The sequence below is a fragment of the Solea solea genome, chromosome 1, assembly GCF_958295425.1.
Source record: "Solea solea chromosome 1, fSolSol10.1, whole genome shotgun sequence".
Lineage (NCBI taxonomy): Eukaryota > Metazoa > Chordata > Actinopteri > Pleuronectiformes > Soleidae > Solea > Solea solea.
Window position 1 is genome coordinate 12,232,183 of NC_081134.1, and position 17,352 is coordinate 12,249,534.

Sequence of the window (17,352 nt, forward strand, 5' to 3'; positions counted from 1 at the left end):
CGCATGTGTGTGAGTTATCGTTACACTCCGGAGATACCGCGCATTCATTTACCAACGTAAATAAATGTTAATCAGAGAAGAAATTAATCATGCACGCTCTTTGAGCATGAAGTCAATTAACTCGGTGAGAGGGGAACCTGGCTGAACAGCTGTAAGTCTCATCAGAGTTAGAATACTGCTCATGGAATACAGCCATATTTTAAGCTGAGTCAGACCTCAAGTAGAGACAACTTGAGGAAAACCTCACAAGGACCATTTCGATTTCTGGCAGAAATATTAAAAGCATGAGTGTGTGACTCATGTGTTGTTGTACGATATGAAATCAAAATACGGGACTTCTTCAAGCTGCTCAATGTCTCAAAAAAAAGCATTACCAAATAAAAAAAAAAATGAAGTCATCACATTGGATAAGATAACTAAGTCTAGTTATCTGACCACATGCATAGGAGAGATGATGACAACTCTAATACGATTATAAGAATACAAACATGATTCAAATGGAATTCTAACATGCACATTACTGCATGTTGATTTAATCTAATGTATTTGTAAAAGCCACAATAGACAACAACTAAGCTTCTTCCAGGAACAAGGACAACAGGACACAGAGCATTGGATAAACAGTAAAACTGTAATTAAGACAAGTCTGTTTGCTTACATGTAAAATCTCATGAAGAGTTACAGTTACAGCCTTGTGCATGAGTGACACCCAATGGTCAACCTCACTACAGTACCACACTTTCAAGGTTAGAGAGAAGAGAGAAGAGTAATTTAATTTCTGTTTCTTTACAAGACACAAGTCTGTTGTGTGTGTGTGTGTGTGTGTGCTTATAATGTGACGTCATCCCTTTGGTCGGGCTGATTATTTGTTCGTATGTAAGTTGGTCCACACAAGCTCAAAGGACTTTTTGATTATTTTTTTCTTTCTTTCTTTGTGGCGGATAATAATAATAGTTACTTAAAAGGGGCATGAAATATCAGTGAGTGCTCTCACGACGATACAAAGGCCCAGCCTGTGTGTCTCTGTGTGTAAAACACATAATTGCCATTTTAAAGGGAGTCTTGCAAAGCATCATGGGGAATGGTTCCAGTCAATTTGTTAAAGGGCGCAATGTGTTGCACACAGATCTTACTAATGTGCTTTATTGTCATTACCCGGCCACATCAAAGGGCTTAATCAAAATAAAAATGTCTCTGTAGAGACACAGAGAAGCCATGTCTCCGTTGGACAGTTTAACTGTGCAGCTCCCTTGTGCTTACACGCTCCATATCAAGGTATTACAAGACTGACAGATACAATTTGAATGATAAGGTTCTTGACACAAAGTTATTGGACTGCTGCATTCATTATAATTTAATAAAGAGTGTTTCACATTATCCAGTCTTAGTATAATTATTTGAATACATTTTGGAACAATATCTGTTTAAGATGAAGTTTCAGTGTGTCCCACAGGAACTACGGAGATCATAGTATGATTTCAGGTGAGCGGATTAACCAAAGTACAGTTTATCTCCCTGACACATTTGCCACTGTAGCTGGGAGACTGAACAAGATCCCGGGGATGTGTAGACTCATTCTGGTTGCAGTTAACATATCATAACATATCAACCATGGGTTTATGAGTGCATCTGTTGTACGCGCAACGACAGACAGATGTAAGACCTGACAGCTGTGAGTGCTACTTACTTTTCGGTTGCCATCGGTCGATTTGTATGTGAGCATGTAGTTGTCGATTTCTGCGATTGGTGGTTGCCAGGAGATAAGAGCGCTGCGGTGATTCACTTCACTGGCTGTCAGGTTCAGGGGTGTGTCCATGGCTGTGGGGACGATAAGAAAATAAACTTGAACTAAATTTCATTTGGCTGCAAACACTTTATTCAAAGTGGAATTTGAACTGATGACCTTGATGATTGGTAGTCACAACAGTAACTACCAATCTGCAGTCAACATTGAAGCTACAACAGACATGTTTATTTTAGTAGTTGTTCTATATATCTACAGAATGAAAGTGTGGTGCAGCATGATGTGGATTTGTCTGTTTGTTTTTTCTCTATTTATAGTGGGAATGTGATAATCTAATGTGTTGAAATAAATTGAAATGGCTAAATATTTGTGGTATGGGTAATGGGTAAATAACTATATTATATGTTGTTCTGGTTTTGTGTGATTCACACTTAGACTTCTACATTTTACAGTGTGAAGTTGGCGATAATGAGGCAGAAACAGTTCTGTTAAATTTTCAACATTCACATTTCACGACAATTGTTAGGTCCCAACGCTGTCAGGCAATGAACACTAAAGGAACAGTCAGATGTGCTCATTTGAGATTTTCTTTCCCAACATTAGCTCGTATGAGCAGGCCTAGCAGAAATGAGCACACGGCCATGCTGTTGCCACGTTTTCTCTCACTGGAAAAGATCAGCACTAGATTTAGCAGCACATCAAAGACTCAACACAACCTTGGCTCCTCCAATTCATCAAGATGGAGACTACGTATGTGCTGCTCAAGGCCATCTTGAAAGGATTTGTTTTTTTTCTTCTTTTGCCACTTGAACCACACTGTAAGTGTAATACTCTCAGTCTTAATCAAGATTCAAAGGATAAGCCTGATGCTGATACTTCACTTACTGTACTGACAGCAGCACAGATAGTACAAATGGTAAAAGTAATACAAAATTAAGCACGCAATCTAGGAATATAAAAATATACAAAAATTCCATATATTAAATATTTAGAACACTTACAATGTAGACAGTGTGTAACCAGTATATATATAGCATGAGAGTGACATGTAAAATTGTATGGGATTACTGGCATTGCATAGTACTGGATCAACATGTGTTTTCATGTAGTCTACTGAGAGCAGTGCTGGTTGAAGAGCGTAAGAGCAGCAGGGAGCAAAGAGCTGCAATATCACTCCTTCACACACTTATAATAGGGTGGATCAATCTGTCACTGAAGAAGCTGCCCGTTGCAATGATAGTGTCCTGGAGAGGGGGTGGGACAGGTTCCCCATCAGAGATAATAGCCACAGCAGACCACTCCAAAGAAGATGTCTGATGCCACCAGAGTCATAAAAGGTCTTGAGGAGCACTCTCTGCACACCAAAACATCTCACTCTCCTCAGTGGAGAGAGAGTCTGCTCTGACTCTTCCTGTGCAGAGCAGCAGCATGATCAGTCCAGTCCAATGTGTTGCTGCAAATGCTGATGCAATGTGCTACATAATGTGTAAGTACACTTCTCAACTATTTTTTAAATATTGCTCAGTAAAAAAAATGTACACAAAAATCAACATCATTTAACAAAATACATTAAAGCTCCAGAGTTTTGAGCCTAATGCGCTGATGAATGCACGCACAGAAATATAAAATTAAAGAAAGGACACCATGCAAAACATTGAGGGCTGGGATGGCGCTTCCACTTCCACACAAATCCATAGTTTCTTAACTGGATCCCTTGTATTTTTTTTTCTACTGCAGTATGCTCTCGAAATAACTTTAAATTACAATTATTTATCTATCTATCTAAGGCATATTGAATGGATTCTTGAAAATTGCCAGACGTCCCAAAGTCTTTATCTCACTGATTCCCAAGGTGATGAGAAGAAGGAGAGACTCTTTTTTTAACTGAACCATATAATTACAATCTCATGTCCCCCTTGTGTGTCCCACTTTAGACATTTTCCAATCAAACTCTGGATGGGAAGGGAGACAAAGAGCCTTTACACCTGGAGATGTATCTGAGAATGAAATGTCATACTTTTTCAAAAGGTTTGAAAATAATAATTCTTTTACGACTTCATCCATTACTGAACCACCACTGGAGTAGTGAAGGAGAACAAGATACTGGCTGTAATAGGCAGACATGATATATTTATATTATATATCTATTATTTATTTCCAAGTAATTCTACATGTACTGTTGTGTGAATGCAAACAATGAGTTGGGTAAAATGTCCCAACACATCCACATCCGTTGTTGTTCTCTCCACTTTAAACAAGGCTCGATTATAGTGCTTCACTTGGTACTCGGATAAAATCCCAAGGAGACACGGCCTCAGTTTCACCAACTTTTATCATCCCACTGATCTTTCAACATGGTAGCAGAAGCTGCCTCAGCCTCGCTTTTTGAGCTCGCCTGAAAATGGATGACCTTGTATTAGAAAACTCAGTTTCCTGGAGTTACATCATGACTCTGGCACACATTGTCAGCCACTCAACCAACAGAGAGGCAGAGGTGCTGAAATAAATGAAGTGTTGCACCATGAGTGCTCAGCAGTTAAAACATCCCTGCTGTAAATATGAATTAAAGACATCCAACCTTTACAGCGAGGCGCTGCTCGCTGTAATTTACATTGTCTGATCTTCTGGTTTCTAATTAATTTTCTTTCATTTCCATCATCACCTTTCTAGTGAAAGGACCACCGTCTTTTATAATAAACACACATTTGTGTTTATTAGCACCTTAGCTTTTAGAACAACATCTGATCCTGGATGCATAAAACTAAAAGTAAAACTACAACAATAACTAAATACCCACTTATATCAGTTGCTTTTCTGTCATTCACCTACTTATGTATACCAAGTGCCTTCTCTTAAATAGAGGGATAAGCAGATCCACATTGTGTGATAGGGGAATTGGGGAGGACAGAAAAAGAGGAAAAATGCTTTTCGACCATCCTGCCTTTTAGCCATTTCCTCCTATTCCAAAATAAACCTGGGGTCTTCCTGTATTTCATTCCCCGTTATCTTCTCGTATGTATGTCTCTTTCTCTGCTGCTCTTCATCTTTCTATCTTGTGTCCACCTCATCCTTTCCTCCGTATCTGACAAGTTGCCAATCTAACTCAATGGGACAGAGAGTGAATGGAGTTAATCTTGTGTTCTCGTCTTCTCTCCACGTATTTTTTCCCCTGAATCATTTGTTGGTGGAGGTTTGTTGAGAGAAGGAAGAGGCTTGAATGGGAGTTTTGAGTTCATAGAAAACCAGAAGACCCTCAACAACCCTCATTTTCTTTATTCTTTCCTCCTCTTCACTTGCCAATTAAATCTTTCCCCGTTCCTTTTCTCGCTCACACTCTGCCTCCAATTAAACCCACTCATGGAGTGCGGCTGAGCAGGTGAGCAGGTTTTGTCTGAGCTGCTGGCAGTTCTGAACAGTGCGACTGTGATATACAGGACTGGCTTCATCTGACGTCTCATTAACTCAACGTGTAAACAATGCAAGAGGAAAAAAACACCCAGAGAGAGAATGGAAGGACAACATGGGTAGCAGCAATTTGCTGCAGGAAGACAAGAGGGTAAGTGTTCTCTACACAAAACTCCACTGTATTTATGAAGTCCACCATCAAACTGAATCACAGGCTGCATTGGATATCACATTGACCTGTGTCTGTTTGTCTGTTAGCAGAATTATTCAAAAACTACACAATCACATTGCATGGCATTTTGTGAAGAAGTGAAATGGGACCAGAGAACCAACCCATCACCATTTTAAAGCAGATCCAAAAAACAGGCATATCAGTTCTCATTTTCTTTTACCTTTGATAATTAATCTGAAGTACAGGTCAATAGACTGTGGTATAAATTTTCATGTAGTTGCAGTTGGGAGCATTTTTGCCACACGGTCATTAACATTACAGATTTAATGCAGATACCAGTACTTGAAAATTATGTTAATCTCTTTAAAAAAAAAAGAAAAAAAAGTTGCCTGAAGAGTCAGGATTATCTTTCGTTTATAGCAGCACTCGAATATCAGCCAGAGCTCAAGGAAGCTGCCTAAAGCAAGGATCTTTACCAGTTCAAAAACATGCCAAGCACCTCTCAGCAAATGGGCTCACACACATCTGAAGGGAAGACGTCCTGATGCTGCAGCCTACAGGCTTATAGAGACACCCGTAACGAAATCCCTGATTTTCCCAACCTTACAGCTTATATGTCAGCCTTTGGGGAGCCAAACTACCTTACTGTGTTGAACTTTTGAGCCACAAAGGCCAGACAATAAAACAACTCTCAGCTGTGATTAAGAGTTTTGGGAATCAACAAAGGAACTTTGCCCCATAAATAAAATCAGCCATATCCATATCATTTTTCTTCATTCTTATCCACTATATGGTGTGACTTCACAGTCATCATCAAACTGAGGGCGCAGCAGTGACGCAATGATCTCATCTAATAATTAGAATAAATACATCTTGTTTCTAAAGGAGCACAAATAATGTTTACAGCAGCAAGTTTACTAGTATACACTCAATAATACCACTGTGGAAAAAAATGTGCATTTCAGCTTCTAACCAATCAGCAGGAGCTTTGTTTACAGCTTGTTGAAATAAAGAGTTATTAATTATTAATCGTTTTTTATTTTAAAGAATTGGAATCTGTCGCACACGAATATATAAGCACATTCAAAATGCACGGCGGACAGAAACAGCAATTGGAAAAGGGTTGACCACAGCCTGAGAGAGCATGTTGTGTGAGCACAGCAGTACTGGGCTTCAGGATTTCAATTAAGGAGTTTAATTAACAACACGAGAAGACCCCTCTGAAGTTGGTATTGACTCAGGCGCCCCCTGGTGAGACATGGTATCATTAGTCCTGCAAGCAAAGGAATGCAAACACGTAGGTTTTATACATATTGTTATTATTAGTCTGTTGTTATTATTTACATATACAGAGCCCCATCATGTGTGTAAAGAAAAACACTATGTTGATACGTTGAATATTTTAATATTGCCCAAGGGTGGCACTTGATTGGGTTGAGAGATTATATTCATTCTTTTCATTAATTCAGTCCTCCACTCAAATTAGGTCAAAATAAAAACAAGTACCTATCTTTTATGAAGGCCTTATTCAACATAAAAAAACACAAAAAACAATCACAGATTCAGCTATGTTTATATGTACACGACAGACGTTTGCTCTGTATATTTAAATAAAACTGATATAATTCCAAATATTTTTCCAAAAAAGCCTCTTTCTTCTTGAATGGAGGCGAGAATTATTTGGAGGATTTCCAAGTAGGTTTTATCTACATGCCTTTTCCACCCAAAGAAACTACTCCAAAATGAAAGCATGAATAAATTTAGGAGAGTAAAAACGGCAAGCGCCCAACTGTTTCTTTGATTTTATAAGACATGGTGTTCAAAAGAAAATCCTGTCCTATTTGCTCTCTTATGAGAGTCTAACCAGGGCAGAGATGCATGTTTCTTGTTTTTTTTTTCTTATCTTTTGTTCTCCTGAGAAGCCCTGCACTCGGCACAGCATCTGTTTCCAAATTAGAACCACCTTAAACTGCCAAGAACAGTTGTTTATGTATGAGTTGCTCTGTGCACGTATGGCATTGACACTTTTGCAGGTACACCTTATTTTCCTGAGCCCCATTTATGTTTTCAAGTGTGCGCAGCCCTGCTCTCAGGTTCTCTGTCAGGGTTTGTTTCCTTTTCGAGCAGTTTGTCTGTGCTGCAGTGCAGGACAGGTAGCACAGGGTACTCCTTTGGGGATATGAACTCTTCTGCTGACTGAAAAGTTTTCTTCCTCCCTCCAAGAAGTCTACAAAAAAACAAGGTTTACAGAGCTGCAACTCGGTTAAACTGGAACAATTCCTTCACCTTTCACATTCTCACACTGGGCAACTGATAAAAGTGAATATAAGTGGAGAGGTGGGTCACATGCCGGTGAATTAATGGCCTCGACTATGACATTATGTCTCACAAGACACTCACCCCTGTGACAAATGTGACTCCCAATAGCAACCGCACAAAAATGCTCCTGATCTAATATCTTGTGATTTTTTTCCGTGCAATGGCTGTGTTGTTGTATTTATGCACATAAAGCTAGACGACAAACAACATCAACAATGATTAAAATAAAAACAACCTACTTGAAATGAAGATTAAGACGTTACTCAACAACACACTAAAAACCACTTGCATCAAACAAACAACTTTTTGACTAATCGTATTCCACATCCTTGCAGAAAGCCCTGTTTTGCTGCTATGAATTCACAAATACTAATTTTTTTAACAATAAACACACACAATTGCCTCGGTGGGCAGAAGTTAGCACGACACCTGTGCATTTGACTCATTTCACCTACTCCAGAAGCAGTGAGCAGCCACTGCTCTTTTTCAAGGACAAGGAGGATTCTTAATAAGCACACACAATATTTTTTTTTAGTGTGATTTCAGCTCGTCATCCTCATCTGAAGGAAACCCCACACACAAGTGAGAAAAATGTATACTCCACACTGAAAGGCTCCAGTCAAGTTCTGCTCAGAGGCAACCAAGATTCCCACTGAGCCACCGCCCCGCCCACTGTACTAAAAAAACAGCTGAATAAAATTAACACGTACGTGTTTGGAGGTTGGTGATGACTGTGCCGCTGGTGAGGGGTCCTTTGGTGGCGTACAGGGCGACAGAGTAGGTGGTGCTCGGCTTAAGATTAGACAGCTGGTGCTCCTGCTTGTTGCCTTCCACAAGGACGGTATCAGCTGTCACTGGATAACAAGTGTCACACACAGGTTTACTACATTTGCACCATCCTACAAACATTCTGTTTCAACTTGTCTGTTTTTGTTAAATCTTTGAAGCATACACTGCACCATAATATTGCAGCCAATTTGAATTTCAAAGCTAAGATTAATATTAATCCACTGTGAGGGTTCTTCTTCATATGAAATTGAGAGGACTTTATTACATATTTAGCTAAACTTACCTTCTGCGGACTATTCCACAAAAATAAGGCACATCTTTTATATGATTTGTATTAAAATACAGTAAATGTTTCAATGTAGCTGCATTTACAACAATCACTTGATGGTTTAATCATGGCTGAGATAAACTGACTAATTCATCTAAACAGGGATAATTCAGCTAAATCAACATTTGACTCGACAGTGAAAAGCACCTCATTGGGAAAATATTGTGGTAATTGATTGTAAGACAGCAAACATTTCTGGAGAAGACATTAAATATAACAAGTCAGCAACAGGAACTTGGGTCACAAAGGTTTTTAATTTATAGTCGTGACACTACGAGCTGTGAAACATAACTGTGGCAGAGATGCTACTTTGAAATAGGAGAAAAAATTGATTTTTTCTCTTTTGGTCAGGTTTTTTTTTTACAGTATATGGGTGCTCCATATACTTCCAATTACAACCTTTTTTTTTTGATGCAGGACAACATAAAATTAAATATGAGATTTACTGAACTTGGTTTAATACATAGACAGCCAACGGAATTGCACTTCTGTGCACCATGGCGGGCTGCTTTTAAAATATGTGTCTCGCATATAAATACTGTCTCTGTATATAAGATTATATGGCTGCGATCCAGTCAGTCCGTGAGTAATTTACACATCGATTCTTAGAGCTGAGCAATACAGAGTCTAGTGGATACCTCATGACATGGCTCATTTAGTGGGGTCATGCGCCTGTGAGAGAAATATGAGCCCTGTGACACACATGTCACCTAAGAATTTAATAATGTTTGAAATGATGTGTCATTAAAAACTTGACTGGTGAGTGCAATCACTTTGCAGAGACTAATACCTGCCAACACTTGCGGATGTTTGTTTGAAAAATGTGAGTCCTTCGAGACATTTTTACATGTTCCCGTTTAAGCACTCTGGCTGAGCATGTCAAGTAGCTTTAGGCTGTATCTCCCACTGGCTAACCTACTGTAACTGAAGTCAGCCACAGTTCAGAGAGTAAATTATAAACTGGCTCTGAGCGGCCCAGCAGCATGGCTATCTCTGTCTTATCTGAATATGGCTGTCAGAAAGTGAGGCCATGGGTCTTATCACAAACGTATGCTGTGTACTGCAGTGCCTACGCTGAGGCTTAGGGGTTCCACCGTGCATAATGAAATGAAAACAAGACTAATGTATCTATGTTGCCTCAAAGGACCCATCACATGGATCTTTTTAATGGGAATTTCTCAATGGCACCAACTCCACAAGCGGCATCTGAATGACCTAAAACTAATCTGCTTATTATAGCCTGACTCTGCAGGCTGGTGTTTCTGCAGTCAGCAGTATGATTCAAACGATATGCAAATGTTAGTATGTAAATGTTTGCTTATACAGCACCTGGTATCGTCTAGTGCTTCATCAAACACAAACAATGTTTCTCGTATGCATTTGCTTCATGTCATGAAGCACAAAAATTGGAAAAATGACTCAAGATCCTGGTAGTAACTGTTAGGAGAACACTGCATTAAAATCACTTAAGAAATCTAATCGTCATTCTATCCCATCAATCGTCTATTGACCTCTACATTGTCTACCTGGAAAAGTAAATGAGATTTTGAAAAAAAACGTACCTTGATTGTGTGTGAGGGTCATGACGTAGTTGTCAACACTGGACATAGGAGGACTCCACCTCAGCAGGGCTCCTCGGGGAGTGATGTTGAGGGCCGTCAACTCAGCTGGCATGTCCATCGCTAGAATCACATTAACAGAGAAAAACAAGCCCAATGTATTTTAAACATGACGAGGTCAAACCCTAAATGTGGGTGAGTAAGCACACAGAGAGGAATGCCTGAAGAGGAAAATGAAGGTTTGTGCACTCAAACGACGACACAGGCGACTATCATCAACATCAAGTAGCTGAAAAAATACCACGTTTTTTTTTTGCTATGTGCTTTTTGAAAAGAAAGAAAAAGTTGCTAAAAAAAAGGAAACCAAGGAAGAAACACACTATCTTGGCAAAACTGCCTGTAATTAGCCCCGGACGACATAATCAAAACTGTTTATGCCAAAAAAAATTTAAAGCGACAGTGGAGAAAATCCAACACCAGGCAGCAGAACAATTACGGACATTTATCACTGTTACATGAGTGGACGTAGCATTCAGCTGAGAACTACTTGGCAAGTCAGAAACAGACATTTGCTTTGATCAAGATGCTCCCCCACATAAATCTGATCAGGTCACATTCTAGTTGCAGCAACTGGTCATGATGTCACCGATAAGAATCTGAACTCCAGTTCTGATGCCTTCAGAATCATGATGTGGCTAGTGCCACGTTGACATTTTGCAACTGTGAATTCAGAGGCATCACCTAAGAGGCTCCTGAATGATACAAGTGTCCACTCCTACGTGAAAATGGACACTAAAATAAAACACACAGTTTGAGTGGACACCGTCTGTTTTCCTCTAAATGGGAACGTATTATATAAAACTGACAAGATGTGCTATTGAAGACTTGAAACTACTGATTGAGAACATTCAGGAAAATAAGATTACTGATGCTATGAATCATTCAAACTGAAGCCCTCTAGTGGCAATTCAATATATTTTAACCTCTTATTTGGCTTCAGGAGGAAGCTGGAAGGCTAGCTCCACTTTTTATATACGATCTATGTTAAGGCAATGAAGGTGGTTTTATGTATAAAATAGAAAACACTAACTAATCAAATGTGATTATTGAAGATATATTCAATTTAGATTTAATAAACAAAGATATTTAACTGAAGATATTCCAATTACAGAAGACAATGTAAGCGGAACACATTTAGTTTACAAATTTGGGAAAGCAGCAAATCTTCACATTTAAGAAGCTTGAAGAGAAGAAAAAAATAAATCATTTATACAAATGTTGTGTATTCCCATTTCATGAATAAATTATCTCAAAGATTATAATATCATTTCAAAAAGATGAGATATATCTATAAAACATGGATTATTTTGAAAAGAAAAGTATTAATCAACCTGCTTTTTGTGGTATAAAGAGACTCTTTGCCATTTTAATCAGTTTCTTCAGTTCTAACACATCAAAGAAAGATTATGCAGTCGAAACTCTAAAATAATATTCCTGAGCCCACCGTTACCCCACCCTCTTCCTCATTTCATTCTCAGACAGCTGGCCATGTCAAAATTGAGTTTGAGTTTAATTATACCTTTAACCTCAGTGTTTCAACGCCAAGTTCTCCTCAGGTGTGTTATTTTGATGCAGCAGCGAGCGTGGCAGTGGAACACACAGCGCTGTACACACAGTATATTGTGTTCCACAGCTTTGCCCAGATGAGCTAATAAACACTGTGATAGGGCAGTATTTATTTCATAGGAGTAAAAAACAAATGTGCTCATTAGCACATTGAAATTAGTTGTTCTGTCTTGTCACTGAAAAAGATGAACAAACCCAATTAACATCATTACTTTAATTGCAATAAGGTTTAAGTGAATTCAGTGGAGGTTTGCCAAGTCAATTAGATAGGCAACAGAGACAGAGTAGAGATGACCAAAAAAGAGAAATATAAACAGGTCATCCTCTTTCATCAGAGCCTGTGAAAATCCAGTCTTGACTCTCCATCTCCTGATTGCACTGGTGAATCACAGGCTCAAGCCAACTACGATCACAGTCGCACTTAGATACACAAATCCACACTCGGATGAGCCTCTGTTCCCGTGGTCAGTGTGTATGGGGCTGTAGTGCATTTACGGGACGATGGAAATCTCAGCACAATTACACTTCAAGTGTCCACTGCTGAAGAGCAACTCCAACTCCATTTAACTCAAAATCTCTCCACGAATACAGAAGAGCACAGGCAGAAAGATAAAGGTCATGTGAATGTAAAAGCCTTCTCTAAAAAAACGTACTTTTCCTGATGAACAGTAACACAATACAGCAGAGGTGTAAAGTATGAAGAAAAGGGAAAAATGAATTCAGCTCTCTAATGAGGTGGCAACTATAGCCTGGCGCAGTGTTTCAATGAGACGGTAAAAGGGGCCAAATTGTACTATTCTAGTTTTACATATGCTATATATGCTATTTCAATTAAATAAAAATGGGATATTAGGTACATTGTTTGAAACCACAAAACAAGGCTTCACTTGTAATTACCCTAAGACTGTATAGACTATTTTCACCAGGGAATTGTAAAACTAAAAAAAAAAAAAGAATATAAATATGGATTTGCTTGAAGATCACATCTAAGAATGAGATTATTATATTCATCTGTTTGAAGAAACCAGACCAAGTCACAGCATCTTACATTTAGTGAGAATAACCTAATGACTGTGATATAGTTAAACCTGGATTATTAGACTATTAAGTTGTCTTTAAGTCCTAATGATGTGGCTCTTGGAGATCTATTGCAACCTCTATAATCCAATAACAGGTAAATGTGTGGTGACATTTCAAGCAACATGTGATCAAATTACTCAAATGATGATTTCAATTTCAGGGAGACTGTGAAGGTAAAGTAGGCAATGTTGGGGACTGATACTATTGTTCATAGTTCACTTTAAAGTCAAAACAAATACACCCCTCTGTCTTTCTTCAGTGCTCCCTCCAAAGTTCAGACAAGAGAACACAGGAGGCTAATATAGCCATCCAACGTATCTCAGAAAAACACCCAAAACGAAAATAATCTTTGAATATTTTTGCCCCTCTAAAATGGAATAGAATATATGAATAAGATAAATGTTTATTTGTCTCCATAAAAAAAACAAAAAACATTATATGAGCATAGTACAATATTGTGACTCCCACCCTCCCTATAACAACTGTCATTTAATAGCTGCTCATAAAAAATTCCACGCTGGCTCATGGTGGAGTCTTTGCTGTTTGTTTTCACATGCTCCTGCCTGGAGGTTTCTCGCTAAGATTGGTTATTCTTGTTTGTTTTTTGAGCCCGAGACTTCACATATCTTGAGGAAAAACATTTCACACAGGATCAAAGCTGATAAGCTTTTGAGTCCTGTGGTGGTTTACATTCCACTTATAATACTAATTTGGCAGAGGCCATGTTCACATTCTGCGCTGGACTAAAACCAAAAAAGTGTGCTGACTCCTTGCGCCTTAACACCTTTGGAAGCCTATTTTTCTCACCACTGGCCTTGTATCGATGTATTCCCTCATGCCTCTCTGGGCCTCTTGACTATCAAGCTTGAGGAGAGCGCAGAGCTCCAGCACTTCTGCTTCAGCACATCTCACCCCACACTCCACTGGCCAATTGGAAGGCTGCAGGCTTTTGGTATTGGCAAAGAACTGCTGATATTTGTCTCTAGCTGATATACACCTAATTCTTCGCTCAAGACTTCCAGCCATGGTATAGAAAAACAACCCCTGGGTAATAGGTTATTTGTTTCTTCTATGGCGCATTTTATTTAAATTTTTTTAAAAAGACGCTTAACTCCACTGCTTACTGTGACCTAGAGACCTAGGGAGTCAAACATGAGTTTCAGTATCCCAGTTAGTCGACTGTGAATTATTGTAAATCTACAGTATCTTACAGGATTAGGGAGACAGATTTCTCCAAAGTCATTACACACAAGTAGTAGTTTGAGGACAACGTTTGGATTCTGATGTTGTTAACTGACACCCACCACGCAACCCCTTCTATACAGCTTTTGTGTAGGTGGGAGCTACCTCATTTATCCTGTGTGAAACCGCAGTGAAGGAGCTATAAAACATGCGGTCAAGTCCTTTTGATTAATGAGAAGCATGGCTCTGTCACGTGGAAAACAAATTACTGTAGGAATTCTGAAAAGCCATGATGAGATACTAGGTTACTGAGCAAGACTGTGTGAATATCTTCTGTAGGTATGGTGCATTGACTTATTGAGTATTTTTAATTTTAAAAAACAGCACTAAACCTGGCCACTGATCAGAAAGGTCAGGTTTTCCATTGTTTTGTTTCACTGTTGTCACAGCTGCCTATTTAAAGTCTAGGTGTTTGTATTTTAATCCACCAAGACCCTCTGCCAGCATTAATCATGTTAAAGGTTTAATAATCCAGGTTTAATAAATGAGCCGCAGATGTACTGGAGGTCATTCTACTTGCATCCCGGAACATTGTCGTTTCTTCTTTCCTTCTAATCATTTTCCAAATCCAAACTGCAGTAACTTCCTGATTCATCATGTTTCTGCTCTGCCTCACTGCTATCTCTCTCTCTCTCTCTCTCTCTATCTCACCTCCACATTGCCGGCCCACTCCTGCTGCTGATTTTGTAGTAACCCCCTGAACCTCAGTCAAATTGCTTATTCCCATCAACATGTCCGTGTCAACAACACCAGTGGATTTTGTGTCCAATAGCTGGACCAACACAACTGAAAAATGAGTTGTAACAAATGTGTGTTCACTCTGAGTGCTCCTAATATGGACCACATGCTCTCTCCTTCACCTCTACCATTAAGCTGGGAATTGCACATAGTTTCATTGTAGCCCCAATTACAGCAATCACAAGACATGAGGGAAACATTAAAGGTAAATGAGGGGACTGTAGACATCAGGGAAATGGATGATAGTTGTTTCTATATGCTCCCCCCCCCCCTTTGCTTTGTTAATGTTCTAAATATTAAATATTAATGAATTGTGCTAAAATTGCCACTGAGTTCAGCAAACTGTTCTGCTTATAAGGAATGCATTTTGGTCATTTTGCTAACAAGGGGGATGACACCCAGTTCCAATCATCAACTGGCTGTATTTATTTGCTGTTGGCTACAGCATACCAAACTTTATTATCATGACAAGTGCAGTCAGCTAATGCAAAATTGCTTACTCACAGATATAGACTGTTTATAGTAATGGGCATAGCCTTACAGTCTGAAAAGTGCCTGGGGAGTAAGATAGAAGTAGGAGTTGGTCACCAGGGGGTGACTGTTGGTTGCAAAAAGTAATTCATCTTAATGGAAGTCCGGTTTCCTCCAAAACAAGCAGATTTGGGAAAATTGGACACTCTAAATTGCCTGTAGGTGTAAGTATGAGAGTGGATGGTTATTTGTCTCTATGTGGCCTCGTGATGGACTGGCGACCTGTCCAGGGTGTACCCCACCTTTCGCCCTATGTCACCTGGGATTGATACCAGCGCCCCCTCATGTGGAGACTGAAGTGGTAGAAGATGGATGGATGGAAGTTTATGGGAAAATGAGCCTACTTCTCACTTAATTTGTAATGTCAATACATTTACCTGAAGAGTTAATGGTCTTAGTCACTAGTTTCAGGTTGTATTCAATTATCTAAATTTTGTAAATGATGTTTCCATTTAGAGGCAACCAGATGATAAGAGCATGGCACATGTGACTGACAGCTGGTATCGTCCAATAGGAGGTGATGTCTGTGGAAAACTATGTCCACTTTTCATCTACAGTCTATGCTCACAGACTGCTGGTCTGTTTATTCCAGATGCACATATCACACATTATAGAAACCAAACGGATATATTGTGGTTTCCCCTTCCTAAGTGCTACTCATAGAATAAATGTGATGCTAAGGTTTATAACCCTGCGACAAATTGAAATCTGTCCTTCGTTTTATTGGGGACTATTGGACACGGGGATGTTGCAGTGATGGGTTATTTTACAGCTAGTGTACGATGTCTGAATAACACCTCAGCAACACTCCGGGAAAACGCATCAAACCGATCTGTACGTTAAGTCGGGTATTTCTGGAACACCCCAACTGTGCTGTTTGCCAAGAGGTCACGCTGCTTTCTGCTGTGTGTGTGTGTGTGTGTTGTCATTATGTAGACCAACAGACAGGGCCGTTAGTAAGACACACTGGGCTGTTTCGCACCCCAGTCTATCTCGACAACTTCCCTCATTACTGTAGATAGTGCACTGCTTCACTGTACGAGAAAACAGGCTATCAGTGTGTAAGTGTGTCCTGCACATTCACCCCAGAGCTACACTGTATGCGTTTGTGACAATATACTAATACTCATGAGGGGCAGAACACAGCCATACAAATCGTCGTATCGGCTGCACCAGCTGCATATGAGCTGTTTGGTTGTAAAGCTGCAGGGGAACTTTTAAATCCTGAATATTAAATTTGGATTACACTCTAGCTGGAGGTAGATGTGTTTCCATGTACATTTATATGAAACATGAGACAAACACAGCCATTATACAGAATTATCACTGGGCATATTCATTAAATAAATCGTCATTAAGCAGAATAATAGAAGGTAACATTAACCACACATTTAAAATGATCTAAGTGCATTAACATTGTCCACATGATTCAGTGATTCTGGTGGAGAGTGCACTCTACAGGCAAATGAAGCTAACATCATTAAACTCCTTAGTTCGTGGTTGTTCAGGAAATACTTGTTAGCAATTATGTAATTGGCAGTTAGATGCAGATCTGTTCCCTGCCTTGTTAATAACAGTTTTCTATGGCGACGATGGTTCACTTGTTTTAATAAGCCAGCGTAACTGATTATAATGCAAGTGGATCAGTGATCTCTTGTACCAGTCACACAGGTGAATGCAAACCTGAAAAAAACACAACATGGTCAAGCATCACTGCACATTTCATTTGTTGGTTTCCTGGAACATTTATCCCTTTGTTTTGGGGTAATTGTGATTTATTTATTTATTTTAATTTCAACAAAGTGTCCATTTGACCTTC

General features: G+C 39.2%; 1 protein-coding gene across 6 annotated transcripts in view; it reads right to left on the minus strand.

Annotated features, from left to right (window-relative positions):
• tnr (tenascin R (restrictin, janusin)) overlaps positions 1-17,352 on the minus strand; it is a 139,582-nt gene that overhangs the window by 13,155 nt on the left and 109,075 nt on the right. For all 6 annotated transcript variants that reach the window (XM_058640735.1, XM_058640754.1, XM_058640763.1 and 3 more), the window contains 3 exons: positions 10,320-10,439; positions 8,351-8,494; positions 1,688-1,818 (listed from right to left, as the gene is read on the minus strand). In XM_058640735.1, the coding sequence (XP_058496718.1) occupies positions 1,688-1,818; positions 8,351-8,494; positions 10,320-10,439 (395 nt within the window). The remainder of the gene's footprint in view (positions 1-1,687; positions 1,819-8,350; positions 8,495-10,319; positions 10,440-17,352) is intronic.